Below are 18,059 nucleotides of genomic sequence, written 5' to 3' on the forward strand. Positions count from 1 at the left end.
CACGGCCGCCGAACGAGCGCCCTGTCCCCCGCGGGCACACCGGCACCCGGGGCTGCTGCTCTGTAGGAACGAGCTGCCATCAACCCCGTACGGCACGGTTTGGTCAAACCCCGATGTCCTCAGCTGCTCCGCTCAGCGTGGGCTGATGCCACCGAGACACGGTGCGTCCGCGCCGTTCAGGCTGGGAACGGCCGCTCTCCCTGCACGGGCGGCGTTTTTCCGGTGACTGACCCACTGCCGCCGGCTTCAAGGGACCTCAGCGGACCTTCCCTCAGCGGACCTTCCCCTCGGCAAGCCCGCAGCCGCCGCAGCCTCCCCGCGCCGCCCCGGGAGGACAAACGCGGGCGGCAGCGGGCCCGGCGTGCGCATCGCCCCGGCAACCGGGGGCGGGCCCGGCGCCCGCGGCGTGTGGGCGGCGGCGACCGCGCTGACGTCCGGGGGAAGCTGAGCAATAACAGCGGCGACGCGGGCCCGGCTGCGCCTGCGCGGGCTGCGGGGCTGCTCTATTTATGTGGGGGGGCGCCAAGATGGCGGGGGCGGTGAGGAGAACGTAGGGGGCAGCTCCGACCGGGCGGCGGAGCGGGGAGGAGGGAGAGGGAGGAGCCGGCGCCGGTGGGAGGGAGCGCGGAGAGCGGTGTCACCGAACGCGTGAGGCGGGGGCCGGCGGACGGCGGGCGGGGGGGAGGGGGGGGCCGGCGGAGGATGGCGGAGCCGCGCCGGGTGCCGTTCATTAGCTTGTCACCCGTGCGGCGCCGCGAGGGCGAGAGCCCGGCGCTGGAGCGGGAGCCGGCGGGCCGCGACCCGGAGCCACCTCCGGCGGGCCGCGAGGCGCCGCCGCCGGAGCCGCCGCCGCACGAACCGCCCGGCGACAGTACCGCCCGCCCAGAGCCGCCCCGCGACCCCGGCCGGCCCGAGCAGCCGCCGCAGCGGGAGCCCCCCCGGCCCGAGCCGCCGCCGCTGCCGCCGCCGCCGCGCCAGAGCGGGCGGCAGGAGCCGCCGCCGCCGCGGGAGGCGCTCCCGCTCCGCCAGACGGTCCGCCTGGAGGTGGTGCTGAAGGACCCCACCGAGGAGGGCTGCGTGGAGTTCAGCTACCCGGAGCTGCTGCTGTGCGGGGACTCGCGGGTACGGGACCTCCCCTTCCCCTCCCTTCCCTCTCTTCCCGCCGGCTCGGGCCCCGCCGCGCTTCCTCCTCCTCCTCCTCCACCCGACTGCCGGCGGCCCCAGGCTTGCCGATAGCGTTATCGGTTACCCCGTGCTGCTCGGGGGTGGTCCCGGCACGGCGGGAGGGGCGGTGTCCTGGAGGGAAGTCCGGCAGCCTCGCCGGCGCTGTGGGCTCCTCCTGGTGCTGAGGCTGCGCCTGTGCCCGTGGGGGGAAGGGGAGGCTTCCCACTTGTCCCTGAGCTGGCCGAAGGCTCCTGGCCTTTGCTGCGGGCTGAGGCGGGGAGCGCCACTGCCTTGTGTCCCGCTTACCCCGGCTCACCTCCCCGCCCCTCCTCTTCCCTGCCCGGGGAGCTGTGTGTTGCATCCTCCCTGCCTGGGAGCTTTTTACCTGCAGCTGGACGAAACTCTGACCACGCTGGTCTGTATTCCGGGTTGTCCCTAGGCTGTGTGCAGATAAAGAAAGAGTTATTAGCCCGGCTCTGCTATAAGCCTTGAGAAGCAGTGAAGTTGAGCATTAGCAGACTTGGAGAGAAGTTTCTGTAGTCTTGGAGGGGACAGGGATAAATGAGAATTAATGTTGAACCGGTAACCACACCTGTAAGTGTTGAGAACTTCATTCAAGAAAAATCCCGAAGTGCTCTTCCTTTCCCTGTTCCTCCCAAGCAGAAAATGTTTGGTACTTGAACTGCTTTGGTTTTTAAGGACAAAGCTCCTGCAGAGAACTTCAGGAAGCAAGCAGCATTAGCCAATCAACAGGGCCCCGTGTTCCAAGTAGGAAGGAGAAGCATGTTCCTAAGCTGGTTACACTTGAGCTGCTCATTCCTAGTTGAGGATACTAGTGAAGTTGCACTTGATTTAAATAGTTGTGGCTTCTCTTGATTGCAGTACAGTTTTAGAGAAAGCTTGATTCTTACTGGAAAAGGCAGAGGGCACGTAAGCACCTACTACTAAGAAGGTTGTGGTAGATCTGGTGATAAAAGCAAGTATCAAATACCGCTACTGATACTGCCATGGGATTTTTACATCCAGCACAAACTCTAATATAGTTGAAACTTTTCTTATGAACCAGAGTGTTTCTAGGCGATGACGAGGCTGTAATTATACTTAGCAGGCTGCTCACTTTTTCTGCAGTAGGAGGCATGTACACACTGGATGGTGTTCAAATGTGGAAGACAGAAAAATCAGTGACTGATTTTAATCCCTCTGAGATCTTGTCATGCAAGTTAAAAGGTTCCTTCTGTTCATCCTGTCCTACAGCTGTTGTGGGCAAACAGTGCCAGTTATGACTCCTCAGAATTAGTGTAGCATAATCTCACTGCTCTCTGAAGTGCAATCTTTTTGAGCAGTTCTATGAAGGTGAAAATTGTGTTAGTGTTTAGAAGTGGTTCAGTACTTGGAGGATCACTTTTCCCTTTGGCAGTTCCTGTTTCCATAACTGCCTTTTATTCTGTAGGTTGCCAGTATCTTAATCATATAATCAGGGAAAAATGGCTCTTTCTGATGTAGTTCTGATGCAAATTCCATGTCTTCTGGGGGTGGGAGAGCATTGATTTAGGGGATTGTGGTACAATTGGGATCAGAGATGGCTTTTAAGGTAGAGCTAGGGATAGAAAAGCTTTATAAGAAACTTTGTATATTTTTCAGTTCTGTAGAGTCCAAATTAAAATGAACGGATCATAATGACCCTTCTGTTACTGGGCTGAGGAACAATCAGCTGATTTACTATGTAAAACGCTGTCATAAATTATGATTCTTTTAAAGTGATTCTGGACTTAGGCATGAATAAACATGGCCTGTCAGTTTAATTTCTTGCTTGCTATATGGTAGAACCTGGAAAAGCTACTCTAATATTAGGGAAGGTTTAAAATCTTGAGATTTGCTTTTTCAAAGTAGGTAGTAACTAATTGGCAGTTAATATTGTGGTTTTAAGTGGAGTTTTAGATTTCAAAATTTGTTGTTTTAGTAATGTTTCAGTTTAAAATTTACAGTTCAGATACTTTATTTTTGCTATGCAAACTTTTTGTAGGGTGAAGATTGATTTGATTTTCTGGAAGCTATTGTTGACTCCTCCCTAATAAGAAGTTGCTCAACTTTTTTTATAACATTTCCCATTAAAGTTTAACATTACAAAGTCAGAAGCTTGTCTTTCTGTCTTGCAGTATTCTTGGAACTGCAGCAACCAAGAAATGTTCTCCAAAGGAAGGCGGTTCTGGGAAGGCAAGGACTGGTGAACTGGAATAACTTTAAATATGGCTTTAATAGGCCATGATAATAATAGTTATATAATTATAGAGAATCCCAAAACTGATTTGACAGTGCAACTTTTCTTTTTTTAATTCCAAATTTGGGTTCCTATGCTGAATGAGAAGCTAGTGGAAATGTTTATTTTAAAAACTTGTGTTGTCCTTGTCCTTCGTTGCCTTGATAAACAGAACATCCTTTGATAGGGTAGTTTGTAGAGTTCATCTTTTGGGAGGAATTACATAAAGTTCTGCATGTGAGTAGTAAGTTAGTGTGGCTGAAGGGCTTATTTGCCTCTTAAACTGGTGGAAGTGAAAGTGTGCTCCCAATTCTGTTGGGGTAACTGAGGCTTGGTGCATAAAACCTAAGTTGAAGTGGATGAGCCAGAAGCTCAAGTTGGCTTCTGTCAAACAGGCTCCAAAGGTGCTGAAGTAGTGATGTCTTAGTCTGAGAGTCATCCGTCCCTTAGAAACAGTCAAAACTAAAATTTGCTTGAATTTGAGTTTGCAGTAGTGCTTAACTAATGAAATTGATAGCCAGCTGCAGCTTTGAGTGTTTGATGGAGAGAGGCAAGGCAACACTTAAGTTTTACTTGGTCTTTAGGCTCAATCTTGTCTCACTTCACAGTTAGAAAAAGGTCACATATGCCTAGCAGAAGATGTGGAATAGCTTTTCCCAGCTGAAAGTAGAGAAAATGGTGTTTCATGAATTGAGCAGTATTTTATATTTAATTATGCCTGCAGGAAACAAGTATGTGGCTTTAATTTATGTTTCAGGACTAACTATAGCCTCTATTAATTTTTTCTCTAAATACTCAGTCTGGGAAATATATTATAATTATGTGGTGGTTGCAGTTTTGCTTAGCTCACCTTCCTTATTACATTGGTCCTGAGACTATTGAGCTAGTTTGGTCACCATGTAGTCAATACTTTTCATACTTTTCATACTGTGGAGGAAGGGTCTTGCTGTCCTGAACTTAGTGATTTTTGTTCTTCATAAATCTTCATTCATTCATTGGCGAATTGTCCGTGTGCAGTAAAATTAGTTGCCATCCATAAAGTTCTGCAAAATTGAACTCCATTGCACCATGTTCTAGCATCCTGGTACCTTCTCCTTCCAGCAATTACTGTATTTTTGTGAACTCTGATTTGAAGGAGGCAGCCCTGTTTTTCTGCCATCATTTATTAAAAAAAAAACAAAAGCACTATGTATACCCTGTTCATTGACCTTGTCTCAGTGAAAACCTCTTTCTGGAAAAAAAAAAGGAAAATGAGGGGGGTACTCCCTGCTTATTTGTATAGCTGGAATATTAAATCCCTCTTGTGGCTGACACAGTTATGATTACTGAAATTAACTCTTGCGCTGTAATTTTTTTCTTTAGATAAAAGTTACATTAATTATGGTTATAATTTACCGAGCTTTTTAGTCTTCTGGCTGCTTCCCTGCTGGTTAGCATACCAAGTACATCTTGTCTGTTGCATATAGAAGGATCATAACACCCGTTAGAGGCACCAGTGGAAGCAGAGGTGAAAAGGAGTTGTATTTAGAGGGAGTTCTTTCTAACCTCAAATTGCCATAATTCTCTCTCATGCTTACACTTTCAGTTGAGGTTGTAGTGGAATGCTTGGGAAAACACAAATCTGAGTATTTCTCTTAACTCTTCTGGTATTGTTCTCATCTGAAGAAAAGTAGCTGGATGATAGTTCAATGGTCAAAGTAATTTTTAGAGATAAAGCATAAATTTTGACTTAGTCATCAGAGTATTGTTTTCTGACATTTAATAGGTTTTTGAGATGCACTCTGTTCTGTATTTCTTATGGAATGAATGTGTAACTTCTGTGTTTTTCAGAAGAAATCAGTTCATTTGGAGGATCCATTTAATGACGAACAACGTGAGCGACATGAAGTAGAAATGCTTGCCAAGAAGTTCGAGGCAAAATACGTGAGTTACTGCACTTTGTTAAAATATACAAATATTTAATAGTGATAACAAATAATGCTGGTGGGGTTTTTTTCTGAATAAGGTTGCTAATGTAGTGTCAAATGACTTCTGTACATTTCAGAGATGACTGTCTCACTGTGTTTCATTTAAGTACCTTGAAGCTGCCACAAGCTTATCAGACAAGTCTGCTAAATAGATTTGTCTATAGATGTTATAGCTTGTGAAGCTATTCTTGGAAAAGCTTCGTATATAAATACAACTTGGTAATAGATGCAGGTCAATATTCATGCTCTGTACTGTGCTGGAGGAAAGAATTTTTATGTAATGCTGTTGTGCACTATTGAACAGCTCTTCTGTTTGGGCTAAATACTGATGGATCTTGATGAATTCATGACTAGTTAGGAATGTTTCCATAGGAAACTACTTGTTAAATAGTAAGTCATCACTTGATGAATGTCTTGTAGCTGCCAGCTGCCTCAAGATACTCTACTGGCTCCTGAAAGTGTAGTGTGAATGACTTGAACACCACTAGACAGTAACATAAAAAAGCTTTCACCAGTAAATGAAGGTAGAAATCAGAAAATGTTGACAAAAACCGCACCCAAACAGGTCTTTAAGAATTCATATGGGTAGGGTTGGATGATTAAGTCTGAGCTGGCAATCAGAGCTCATCATCGTGCTGAGGCATGTTGATATTCTGGATTACTAATAGAACACCTCAATAATAAAGAAGGGAGACAAGAGCAGTCATTTGTATCCTTTGCTATTAATACACATATTAAAATCTTCCTCGTCAGACTTATTTGTTTGTTTTTTTTTTTCTGGCAAAGGCAGATTTTTTTTTAAGTGCCCCGTCTATATATTCTGTAGAAGTAATTACTATTTCAAGGCCTGTTAGCTGTGATACATAACAAAATCAACCATTAAACTGAAAAAAAATCATTCTTATCTTTGGGAGAGACTGAGAGAATCCAATATGCCCAGTGAATTAGGAAGGCTGTTCCAGAATACTGTCTGCTTTTAATTTGAATGATAAATAATTCTTTGAATGTGAGAGAAAAGTGTTTCAACTGTACTTTTTTAGAAAACTCATTTCCACGATACAAGTTAAGGATTTTATAAGGTTTGAAACAAGTTGCTTAATTACAGTAGATGAAAGTCAATGTGAGCATGTAAAGCAGTATATGTAGGAAGGAGTGGTAGTGGAAGCAATCTAATTTTACATATGTGTTTATGCATACTTCAAAGCTAAACATGTACATTTATGGACAAAACATGTTAGACTTTAGAAAAGTGGAGTTCAATGTTCAGTAGTCACAGAAAGGGGCAGATAGATGCTTTAACCATTTGAAAGTAGTAGGTAACAAAAAATTACAATTTTCAACAGTTTAAATTCATGGTGCATTCTCATCTTGATTACTGCTTGCACTTCTGATTCCTTCCCTTTCATTCTCTGACTTGCCTTATGTCCCTTCCAACCCCATGAAAGGGAATGTCCTCTATATCAAGAACCACTTACTAGGTTAGAACCACTAAGCATGAAGGGTGATGAGGGATTAAGATTCCTTGTGTTACATACTCCCTGTCCTTTCTCTTCCAATATAAGAACCATCAGTCTCTACTTGCCATCCGTGCTCAGAGGAATTGCATCTCTGTACACTGATCTCTCATGTTCTGTACAATTGCTCATGTTCTGACAGCATCCAGCCATTTTCTGCCTCTTGTGGTGTGACGTTTGTTCCTTAGCTTCAGCTAGAATAGGGATCCCATTTTCCTTAAGTGAGTGAGCAGCTGCAGGATACTCTTGTTAGCTGGAGTTAAACCATGACACTCTTTAACGGTGCTTTAGTGTAAAAGTAATCATTGCTTGTATGAGGAAAAAAAGAGAGGGTTTTTTTGAGGTTTGCAGGAAGTACTGTATCCTCCTCAACTAATTAGGTATTACTTACCTATATCTGTTTGAAATGGAGTCAATGTTTTTAATCATAACGTGTGGTAGTACTTCTGGAAAATATGATGCATGAGGAACAGTCTGCCTTGAAGACTTTTTACTTCTTTTCAGATGAATTCCTGTACTCATAATGAAATCAGTACACTATTTGATGTATTTTGCAGATACTAAGAGAAGCCTATGAATAAATGCACTTTTGTAAAGCAAGATACATAATGTACCATTTGTTTACTTGATTATTCAGAACTTTCCTGGAATTGCTGCACATATTAAACACCAGCATAAAAGATCAGCTCTGAAGGGTTCCCATTTTCATTGTTTTGATTGCTATTCTCTACATAAAATCAAACATTGCTGTGAACACATGGTACTGAACCTTGGACAATAGTGTACATGTGTAAGAGTTTTTCTTGGGTCAAGACAAAGGTCCATCTAATGGATAGGGATAGCATAGTCTAATGGACAGTAGTGGAATCTCATACTTGAAAGTATAATAGAGCAAGTGTGCATTGATGTTACTTCACTGTGCCTGTCTGGCAGTCTGTGTCTTAATTTCTCTCAAAGACAAAGGTTACATGTTTAGTCTTTTTATAGCTTTCTGCGAGAGATCTGCCAGATCATTACTGGATTTCTGTGTTCCACAGCACTGGAGTACCATGATGATTATCACATAAAAACACACTTTGTTTGATACCTGATGAGTTCACATGGTGCTGCAGTTTTTTGTATTGTAAGAAACAGTGAAATACTTCCAGTTCTTCTGCCTATTGCATGTGATTTTGATGTTATCATCTAAATCCAGCCCTTTTGTTATCCAGCTGTAGTGTCTTAACATTGCTATTGTGTGGATGTAGTCTTTTTTACCTTTAAACATCCTTGTTGGCTTGCTGTTCCCTTTTTTGTTCTAATTTCTTTTTTTAAATGAAAGGATATTAATGGTATGATGCCCTGATTTGTCAGTGTTATAATGATGACTTCTGGTTTGGTTCTCTGTTCCTTTTTTTTTTAAAGTCCCAATTTGTACTTTTTTGACCATTCTTGATTAAGCAGATGTCAGAACTGTGCATAACAGCTCCAGTGGTTCCTGAGCAGTGTAACAAATTGGGAGCATGCTGTATTTTTTTTCTTGCTTATACTGTACTTACTTTGCTGAATTACCTTGCTTTATTGATATCAAATTCAGCTGCCTATTTATCATACTAAATTCAGAGCAACGGTGAGATCTTTGAGTGATTCTTCAGTTGTCATTTTTCCTTTACTTTCCTCAGTAGTTTGTCATCTTAGACCCCTACCCATCCCCAACTCTTTATCCTCTCTGTTGCTTCTAAAAGTGAATAATGCATGTTCCATGATAATGGAACTGAGCACTTTCTTGGCCAAAATTGTAGCTCAGACATCAATTTCAGTGGACCTTCCTTATCTCATGACAGTGTTTTGTCATTAAAGATCTTTGGACCTTTTTTAAAGCATTTGAAATACTTTTTTCTACCAAAATTCCTTCCTGCTCTGCATATTCTTATGCCTGCTGGTTCTGTTGTTTATAGCTTTTATTAACTTATGCAATATCAAGACCAAGTTTACTGGTTATAGACTCTGCTGTGGCCCTTCCAAGATTCTTTAGGTATTGGCATTGTATTTTTCACTCACCTTCTAGTCCTGTTGGGCAAAGGTTGTTTAAACCTAAGATTACATGCCACAGTTAATAAATATCTTGAAGTTATCTTTGGCTTTATTGGATGCAACTTCAGGAGCTAGACATCTTAATTTGCTCTAGTGTTAGAGCTGCTTATGTTCTGGGGCATAAAGGTTGGAGCTTCAGTGGTAGAACTCCCCTGGAGTGCTGCATAGTAGACACTGACACAGATAATCCCTTCAGTTCTTCTGCTGTAGTTTTGCATCCTTGACATCATTATCATGTGAACTATCAGCACAGTTCCTAAACATAGCTGGGTAAAGCCAGGCCTGAAGGAAAACCTCTTAACTATACACACAGTGGGTCAGGTATTTTCATATGACTGAATACAGGTACTCTTTTAAGACTGCTTTTGCTCATTCAGCTCTTATAAGACTTTTTTTTTTTTTACTGTCTTTGTTCCATATCTGATTTTCTGTCAGGCAGCCAGAATGTATTGGAAATTTTAAGGTTTTTTTTAATTGCCCTTCTATTATACTGAAATCATAGAATTATATGATAACCATTGCTGCAAAAGGATTTTAGACTCACAAACAAGGATGTTGATAGCTTCTTGGGCTTAGCAAGATATGTAGTACAGAGGTGGATTGCATTACACATTAGTGAAATCAGTACAGGTGAAGTATGGTTTATGAAGCAATCTTAGCCTGCTGGCACTTAAGTTAGAATTATGAATTATATAAGCTTTTGCACGGGTGTTAATCAGAATTCTTAAGTGCTGCCATTTTCTAACTTTTTTTTCCTTCTCTCATCCACCTCATACAAACTTATTTTTAAAAAAAGTGCTGTATGTTTTGGAAATGTGCAGTCATTCAGATGTTTTTCTAGATGAGTGACTCTAGGAGATGATAGGACTGATAGGAATACTTAGCTTGGAATGTAGCTTGGAAGCATGAATTAAAAGCAGAACTCACTTTTGAGGTTTTTCTCCTAGGACTACTGCATTTATTTATTTAACTGTATGTGAGAGGTGCCTGTTTGCCTGCAAGAGCACATGCTTTACTTTGTTACGAACTTGAATTCTCTCAAAATGTTGTTAAAATGGAGTTGTTCAGATGCTTACACTTCTCATAAAAGAGCAAGGGTGAAACTTCCTCTGAAGAGTGTCTGCATTCTCATAGCACCAAGAAGGCTGTGATTTTTGGATGTCACAGCTAGAAAGACTCACTTGCTCTACGAATGCTCAGAGCTGTAGAGTGCAAGCAGAGAAGTTTCAGGAGCAAGTCTTGAATTCACAGAAGTTACCATTTTAATGAAGGCAGTATTCTTTTGAGAATTTTATCTTTTAAGACTGTTATTGATGATTTTGACAACACATGGGAGCTAGAAAACTTTATGCCTTAGATCCTAAGCAGGTTTTTGTGTAAATTTAAGTTTAGATTTCCTGAGTATCTGAGCTGGCTGTGAACTTTTACTTGATTTGATTTAACTATGAAATTTCCCTATGAAAAAAATACTTACAGATTAAAATTAATTTTGCTGTCTCCTGGAGGTAAGTGAACTCATTGATAATTTGTGATGCAACTTCTGGCTTTAATACTCAAGTAACATTTTATGTTTTAAAACAACTTTGTGTGCTATAGAGAATTAATCCGTCTTGTGTAGGGAAACACTTTACTGAAAGCTGGGCTATCAGTGTTTTCCCTTGTAATGACTTTGTAACATACTGAAAAACATAACACTTTCTAAATTATCCCAGACCTTCTATCGCCAGCAGTCCAATCGCTGTGCTTTAAAATCATAGGACAGGGAAACATTCTAAGTAGGAATTTTGAGGAGGAACTTGGCCTTGCAGAAAACAGGTAGTTAGTAACTGCCTTTCAGGGATGATTCTGGTGAGGCATGTTTGCCAAAATGCATCCCTGTTTGGAAGTTTTCGATAGTCATCTAGACCATCTTCAAAGAAGCATTCAAGAAAGGAAAACTGCTAATTCCTAGACTGACTATTCCTCCCATTGCTTCCATGTTTCCTAAAGGATGTAACAGTTGCTTTGTTTCCAGGGTGGAAAGCCCCACAAACATCGGAAAGATCGCCTGCAGGATCTAATCGATATCGGTTACGGCTACGATGAAACAGACCCTTTCATTGATAATTCTGAAGCGGTAAGTAAGCCTCATCAAAGCAGCAAGAAATCATGAGACATTGCTTTATCTTTTCAACAGAGAAGAAAGGTAAGGGAAAATGCTTTGTACCTGTCTGTAACTGATGTAAATACAAAGGGCATATTACTTTGGGAGGCCAATGAATTACTTTATTTGTAGTCTTATTCAGGATATCATGATGTGCTGAAGAATTAAGCCATTCCTAGATCCAACAATTTCTGGCTTTAGAAATTAAAATACTTTTGTCTGTGCTCTTCATTTACTGTTGACTGAAACTACACTGGCTATGTTTAGTTTCTTTTCCTAGCTCTCTGGATTATTAGTGGGTTACTGGCATTAGATTTCCTGCATTAGATCAGGAAGCTATTCTGCTCTTAAAAACCAGTGAGACTAGAATGGTTATTCTAAACATTGACTGAATATGCGTAAAAAATTTGAGACAACATAGGTTAAACAGCAGGGCATTATGGCTTACTTTGTCTGAATATTTTTCTGAAGTGAAAACACATCTCGAGGTAAAAGAAAAAGGTATTCGTTTGGTGCAGGCAGTGTCAGGGATATTGAAAGGTTTATAAGGGGGCATTTGAAATTCTCTTAGAGATGATCTGTGAAATTATGAAAATGAGGAAAAAGCTTACCAAAGAGTAGATCTAAAAGCTCAGAGACCTCCTATAATTATTCTTTATTGAATGTCAGAAAGAAGTAGGTGTACAGTTTAGTCAAGTGAAAAAAAACAAAACAAAACCCACAAATAAGAGCTGTCACTTGCCAGCCTTTGATTTCCTCCAGTGCTGAGTGACACTGGACGAAGCAGCAATGATCTGTTGTGAGGAGGAGGGAGGTAGAATTCTGAGTGGGAGAGGAAAGATTATGAAAAGGAGTTGTGAGAAAAGAATAAGAAAAGCACATAAGTGCATTGCTTAGCATATGTTATGTCAAGCCTCCATTTAAATTCTAAAACTTGACGGTAAAGAGCTCTAATCCCTGAGCTGTGCATTTTCTAGCATGTAGATGCTGCAATGAAAGATCCTATGACCTGTGTGAAGAGCTCAGAAAGTATCTGCTGAACTGACACCTTTTTGAGCAAAAGTTCAGCAGCTAACCACCTTGTATAGCAAGCTGAGCTGATCTGTGTGCGTTGATAGTTTTTGAAGGAGGTCTGAAGTTGTGTGAAGAGTGAGTTTGTTGTAAGGTGCTTATTGTAACTTGTATTTGTCATTTTTCATGGTCTAGATGAAAATTTTACTTGAACCTGCCAATATTTAACTGCCCCATCATTATCCCACAACTTTTGGTTGTGCTGCTGGAACAATATTGGGTGCCTAAGCCTTTGAATGTCTTTTCCAAAGGTCAGATTCTGGTCTTCAGCTTGGTAGGAACACATGTGCTTCATTTTTGCTGAGAAACCACTTTAGCCTATAGGTTTACCTGGTTTCTCACTGTTGTTCAAGTTCATCACCTTAGCTTTTGAAATTTTGATACCAAACCCAAATTCTAGCTTGGTTTTCCTGGATTTACTGTGACCTGTCACAGATCTGATAGGAGATTCAGAGCACTTGCAGTACTCACAGCACAGGTCTTTGTCAAAGAGTCTAGCAAGGTTTAACAATCACTGGTATATTAATACTTAACATCCTGTGCCTCCTTCTAGTGCTGGTGGTGTTACCAGCAGCAGATCTGGTAGATTTTCAGGAGCATTTACTTCTATCTCTTGCCAGAGTCCTTGCAGAATGTACAAAAGGCAGTTGTTCGAGAACCAGATGGTTGCATCATGTGCTGGCTGTGGAAGTTGTTGGGGAGAATGGTGTATTCTCTAAAGATTGCTCTCCTCAACAAATCATTATGCCTTGTGTCTGTTATGGATATAGACTAGCGAGAGGCCATCTCTGTTTTGCTTTTATTCCCATTTTTATATAGAAAAGAAAAAAAAAAAATGCCAGCTGCAGTGTAAGGTGCTGGTGCAGAGCTTAAGGGTCCCGTAATGTAGGAGCTAAAGTTCAACAAAACCTCTAATTCCATCTTGGATACAAGAGGAATATTCAGAAAGAAAATCTGCCTGTCTGGCTTGCTCATCTTCTGTGTGGCCAGTTATGAAATTGCTGTGTACCCTGAGATGTGTCAGAGCCAGGCCCAGCCTGGACTTGCTTCTTTTTAGAAGACACACTTTCTTACACACAAAAAGCTATAATGTTTTGGGCACAAAGGTGAAAAGTGTATGTGAGTGCCTCTTTAAAAATTTCTCCAGGATTAGCTTGTCTCTGTCCCAGGAAAAAAAATAGTTGAAAGCTTCCTCAGAATTTTAGTCCTTTTTCTTGTCACAGTTGTGAAAGAAACACTGAGCTCTTTGGCACTGAAACAGATTTATTCCATAGCTTTAGAGATACTTTCCTTCTAAAATATTTTGAGGTAAATGCATTTACAGGCAAGCAGGAAATCTACTTGAGTAGCTATTTTTGAGTTGAGCATTTTGACTGTAGTCAGTAGATTGTGATAATTCCAGTAAAAAAAGGTAAATCAAGATCATACTATTGTTTCTGACGGCTGTATAGGAGTTAGGCTGATGGCAAGTGCTAATCTTTGCTTATCTTAATGAACCTATACAAAATGTCCATAACCTGCAAAGAAAGCTGTCTCTCCTCAGTGTTTCCACTGCTTTGATGTTGAAAATAGGTTTTGCTGTAGTGTGAGCTATCCAGAACGATGTTTTTTGTGGAATGGAATTCTTGTAGCATTTTTCACCCACTCTGTTATTCCTTCAAGCGCGTGTGTGTCCAGCCAGACCAGGCTGGTTACTTGCTCTTGTGATGACCTCTGATTATTTGGTTGGTTGGTTGAATACCTTCCTGGCAATGTAAGCTTTATATAGAGATTGCAAGGGAACACAGTGTTCTCTGAGCTTTCTGCAATGTAACAAAGAAGAGAGAGTTTAAAGTAATACACGGTGTTAATGAAAACGTGTGCTGTTTTCTCCTTCTCAGAGGTACCAAGGCTTGGATATCCAAACCAGACTTCCCCCATTGCTAGTAGATGAATGTAGAAAAAGAACCATTGACCTAGAAATCTGTAAGCAGTCTCTTTTGAAGCTGTGGTACCAGGTAGCCACACTGGCAGGAATTGAAGCAAAACGTGAATGCCAAGGGAAGCAGGCAGTTCAGTTTTTTGGACATCCAGGTCCCTTTGTAAATATTTGACCTAGTCTGCTATATTCATGGTTCTACAGTAGCCGTCTAAACACTGATGTGAAGACTCCTGTGCTGCTCACTAGAGAAAATCAGTTTGTCAATGGTTTCTCATACAAGGAAAGTTTTTCCAAAACAGGTACTTCAGCTTGGAGGAAGAACTTACTTCAGCTACATTTTGCCTCAAGAGCTCAGATCATCTTAAAGACAACCTTTCAAAGATTTTGTGTTGGTTTTAGTAATTCTGGACTCATTGTTAAAAATATTGCTCTTTTTCTATCTTGGTTCCCTAGAACACTTTGCATAATTTAAGGGCTTGGTCTCTGCAGAAATTCTGTCATGATACACCATTGTCACATTTCCAGATAAATTTGTCTTCATCTTGTAATCTCCAGACTTAAAAAGGTATGGTAGATGAATATCCTCTTCTACCCTGGCTGCCCCTAAAACCTGAAGCTGGGGGGTGTCCTATAAGGTTGTTGTGCAAGAGACTCTTGAATATCTGAGAAACTTTTTCCCAGTGAGAATAGTATCTCTTCAGGGAATGACATCTCAGTGTGTCAATGGAAATTTTTATCATTTTGGTGAGGTTCTGGGCCAGATGTAGTTTCAGGCCAACCTGATATTGTTCTCTCATTCTTACTAGTCCAAGGAGTTTGTTTTATGCATAACTATGGAAAGGAGTGGTGTTGCTTTAGAAAGATCACTGTCTCTCAAAAAAACCTAACAAAACAACCAAGCTATCAGCCTGCAAATGTTAGAGGCATATACAGAAAAACACTCTAGGATCCATATTAAACATATTTTGATGGTGTATTGAGAGAAATTGAACACTGTGGCATTTTTCATCTGGAAAAGACTGCCTCTGTGGACCTCAGTCACAAACCTCATCCACACTGAATTACATGAGGGTGCATTAAAGCTTCTGTTTATGAGCTGTTCACTTGCCAACTGTTTCACTGGCTGTGGATTTGTGTGTTTATATTAGTACTGTCTTCCTTGTTCATTGTCACTTTGCCCAGGCTGGGAAGTTGTGTGCTTGGGGAGCAGTGCTCGCTTAGCTGAGTGCACCATGTCACCTTCAATAACACAACTTGCATGCTTCCCACTTCTCTGCAGGGGGAGATCTGCAGGCTGGCCCATGATGTGTTGTGTGCACTTGAGTGAGTACAAGGGCAGGTTTCAGTTCTGAGATCCTTTGCTTTTTATCCTCCTCACCCCAAAATATATCAAGTTACAAAGTGGGGTATCAAACAAATAGATGCAGATAGAAGAACAATATGGCTAGAGGAACAAAGGTAGTTGAATTTACAGAGCACATCTGATGTTTGTTAAAGCAATAATAATATTTCTGTGCTCCTTCTGCAAAAGGTCATACTCTTTTTAAGGAAAAAATAAGAATAAACTGAATAAACTGAAAATTCAGCACCTGCATAGCTACTTGAAAAAACCTGAAACTTGTATCTGGCCTTTGTAGTGCCACTGTTTAAATTTGTAGGAGAAGGAAATAATAATGGTTACAGCAACTTCCTGCTTTTTCCTAGATTTACTTTTTTTGAAGAGCACAAAATTACTTTTCAAAGTAATCTGAGCTACTAGAGGGGTAGGTCATGGCCTGAGATCAGCTGTTCTATGAGTAGATGAATTTGTTTAAGCTGCACAGTGAACTTAAGTGTTTCCCAAAAAATACAATACAAACAATATGATTATTAATATAATACAAAGGGAGGTTTATAATATGCCAAAATAATAGATCTTTGGTAAGAGCATTTGTCTTAAGTGTCTCATATGGAAAGTCTGCTCTTCATGTTAAATAAGGGGAAAAGGAAAGTATAACTTTTTTCCTACAGAATCTTCTAGTAGTTCTGTAACATGAAACCTGAAGAGATTAAGTAATATATTACATAATTATTTAACACTGAACTAGATTTTCATTGTAGGTCAGGGTCAGAGCTCAAGCTCTGAAAGAATTGAGTTGAACAGATAAAAGTGGTCACGTGACTGGTCATACATTTTATAGCTTAGGCTGAAATGTTTTCAAGGTGGTAAGAATGTAATCTCTTTGCACTGAAGGTCACTTAAGCTGACAGCCCAACTCTGATGGCTGGTGGAAAGGTATGAAAAATGTTCGTTGAGATGGGAACAAAACAGGACAATAGATATGCATTGGTACTTCTCTCAAGGTGCTCTGGTAGGCTGACAGATTACAATATCCTGGTTTACTAAACCAGGATTTTCCTATGAGAGTAGCCTGGGCCAAGTATTATATCTTTTATAATCTGTTATGCTTTTATTCTGTTGGGCTCTGCCAGCTGTCCTTTTCCCCAGGGTTAAAAGAAAAACAAACAAACCCACCAACTTGCCTGTGCATTTTGGAAGAGGAACCTTTGTCACAGGAAAGCTCTTTGTGCTTGCTTTCTGATGTCTCCGTGGATTAGCAAAGCAATGTATTGTTCCCCCTTAACCTTGTTCAGGATTTCATTGTAGGTTTTATTATGCTGTATGTTTTGAAAGATAGTTTCATGGTTTAGTTTGAAAACTTAGCTATAAATGATGGCAAAGTCAAAGAGTGCACAGTTCTTTGCATCTTGAAGAAGCATAGAGATCAGTCAACCCTCTGTTTGAAGTATCTTTGAAGTGTGTAGTGAACTGTGTGGATATTTAGTCTATTTCACTGAAGCATCTACATTTGACATAATTTCAGCTTGGCTTTTTTCAGTGGGCTACTGATGATCAAAACAAAACAGTTCCCTCCACCCCAAGCTGGCTAGAGCTACCACAAAAATAAACTAAACAAGGAACAAATTGTCCCTGCCTACCTTCTAGCTAAATATCTCTTTCACAACAAATAATAAGCTTCATTTGTTGAAACACTCAAGACATGTTTGCACCAAATCTAATTTCCAGGACTTAGTACAGTAGTGTTGAAAAACTATCGTATGTTTAATTTTGGAGGTTGTTGTCTGGAAGGGAGGTGAATGAGGAGGAGGATCACAGTAGAATATCTGAGGATTGTGGTCAAAATACCTGGACATAAGAGTAGACAATATAAGATACTGCTGTGGGTCTGGATTTCAGAATTAAATTAGTATAATCCATAAAATTTCACTGTTCTTGGTACAGTGATGAAGTTGAAACCAGTTAACTGATTTTTTTTTTAAAAGCTAAGTTATCTTTCATACCAAAACATTTTTTAGATTAATGGCACTAAAAGTGTAGTAGATAGCTCAAGAACAATAGTTCAAAATAACTTATATTATTTTGTAATGTAAGAAGAACAATAGTTCAAAATAACTTACATATGGACCTGCTTTTAGATGGTCAGAGTATATCAGTGTTATTTCATTATCTGCAGAATGATTTCATAATCAGTCTTAGGACAAAGCTGTGTTCACAGGAGTCAATCAAGTCCTATCTGTTTGTAGGTCTGAGATTTTTTGATTCCACACATGAAATGTGTAAGGAAGAGCAGAACACAATAAAAGGCTTTAAACTTACTTTTGTTCGTAAGATAATGTGTGATTTTATACATAGAGAAAAACAGTGCACAGCAAAGGTCTTGAAAACAATTCATGAGAAGATTTAGAATTTGCAAGAGCCATGTTCCCTTTAACTGAGTCCTGGAAGCACTTCAAAATGAAGCTTAATCTCTGTTGCTAATACCTTATACAAACATTCTCATTTTTTGTTCAGTTAGGGCACTAGAAAATAGTAAGCTTAGCTCAAAGAGGAGGGTGCTAGCTACACTGTGGTCTGCAGGCCTCTTTGTCTAAAGTGACACATTGAGTT

General features: G+C 40.9%; 1 protein-coding gene across 1 annotated transcript in view; it reads left to right on the forward strand.

Moving 5' to 3' along the window:
* Positions 1-628: 628 nt before the first annotated feature.
* The window catches only part of UBN2 (ubinuclein 2), a 52,275-nt gene continuing 34,844 nt past the window's right edge, over positions 629-18,059 (forward strand). The window contains exons 1-3 of the mRNA XM_085048044.1: positions 629-1,122; positions 5,252-5,344; positions 10,990-11,091. Coding sequence (XP_084904170.1) covers positions 703-1,122; positions 5,252-5,344; positions 10,990-11,091 — 615 coding nt within the window. The 5' untranslated portion in view covers positions 629-702. The remainder of the gene's footprint in view (positions 1,123-5,251; positions 5,345-10,989; positions 11,092-18,059) is intronic.

The sequence above is a fragment of the Lichenostomus cassidix genome, chromosome 1Aa (assembly GCF_008360975.1).
Source record: "Lichenostomus cassidix isolate B80296 chromosome 1Aa, HeHo_3.0, whole genome shotgun sequence".
Lineage (NCBI taxonomy): Eukaryota > Metazoa > Chordata > Aves > Passeriformes > Meliphagidae > Lichenostomus > Lichenostomus cassidix.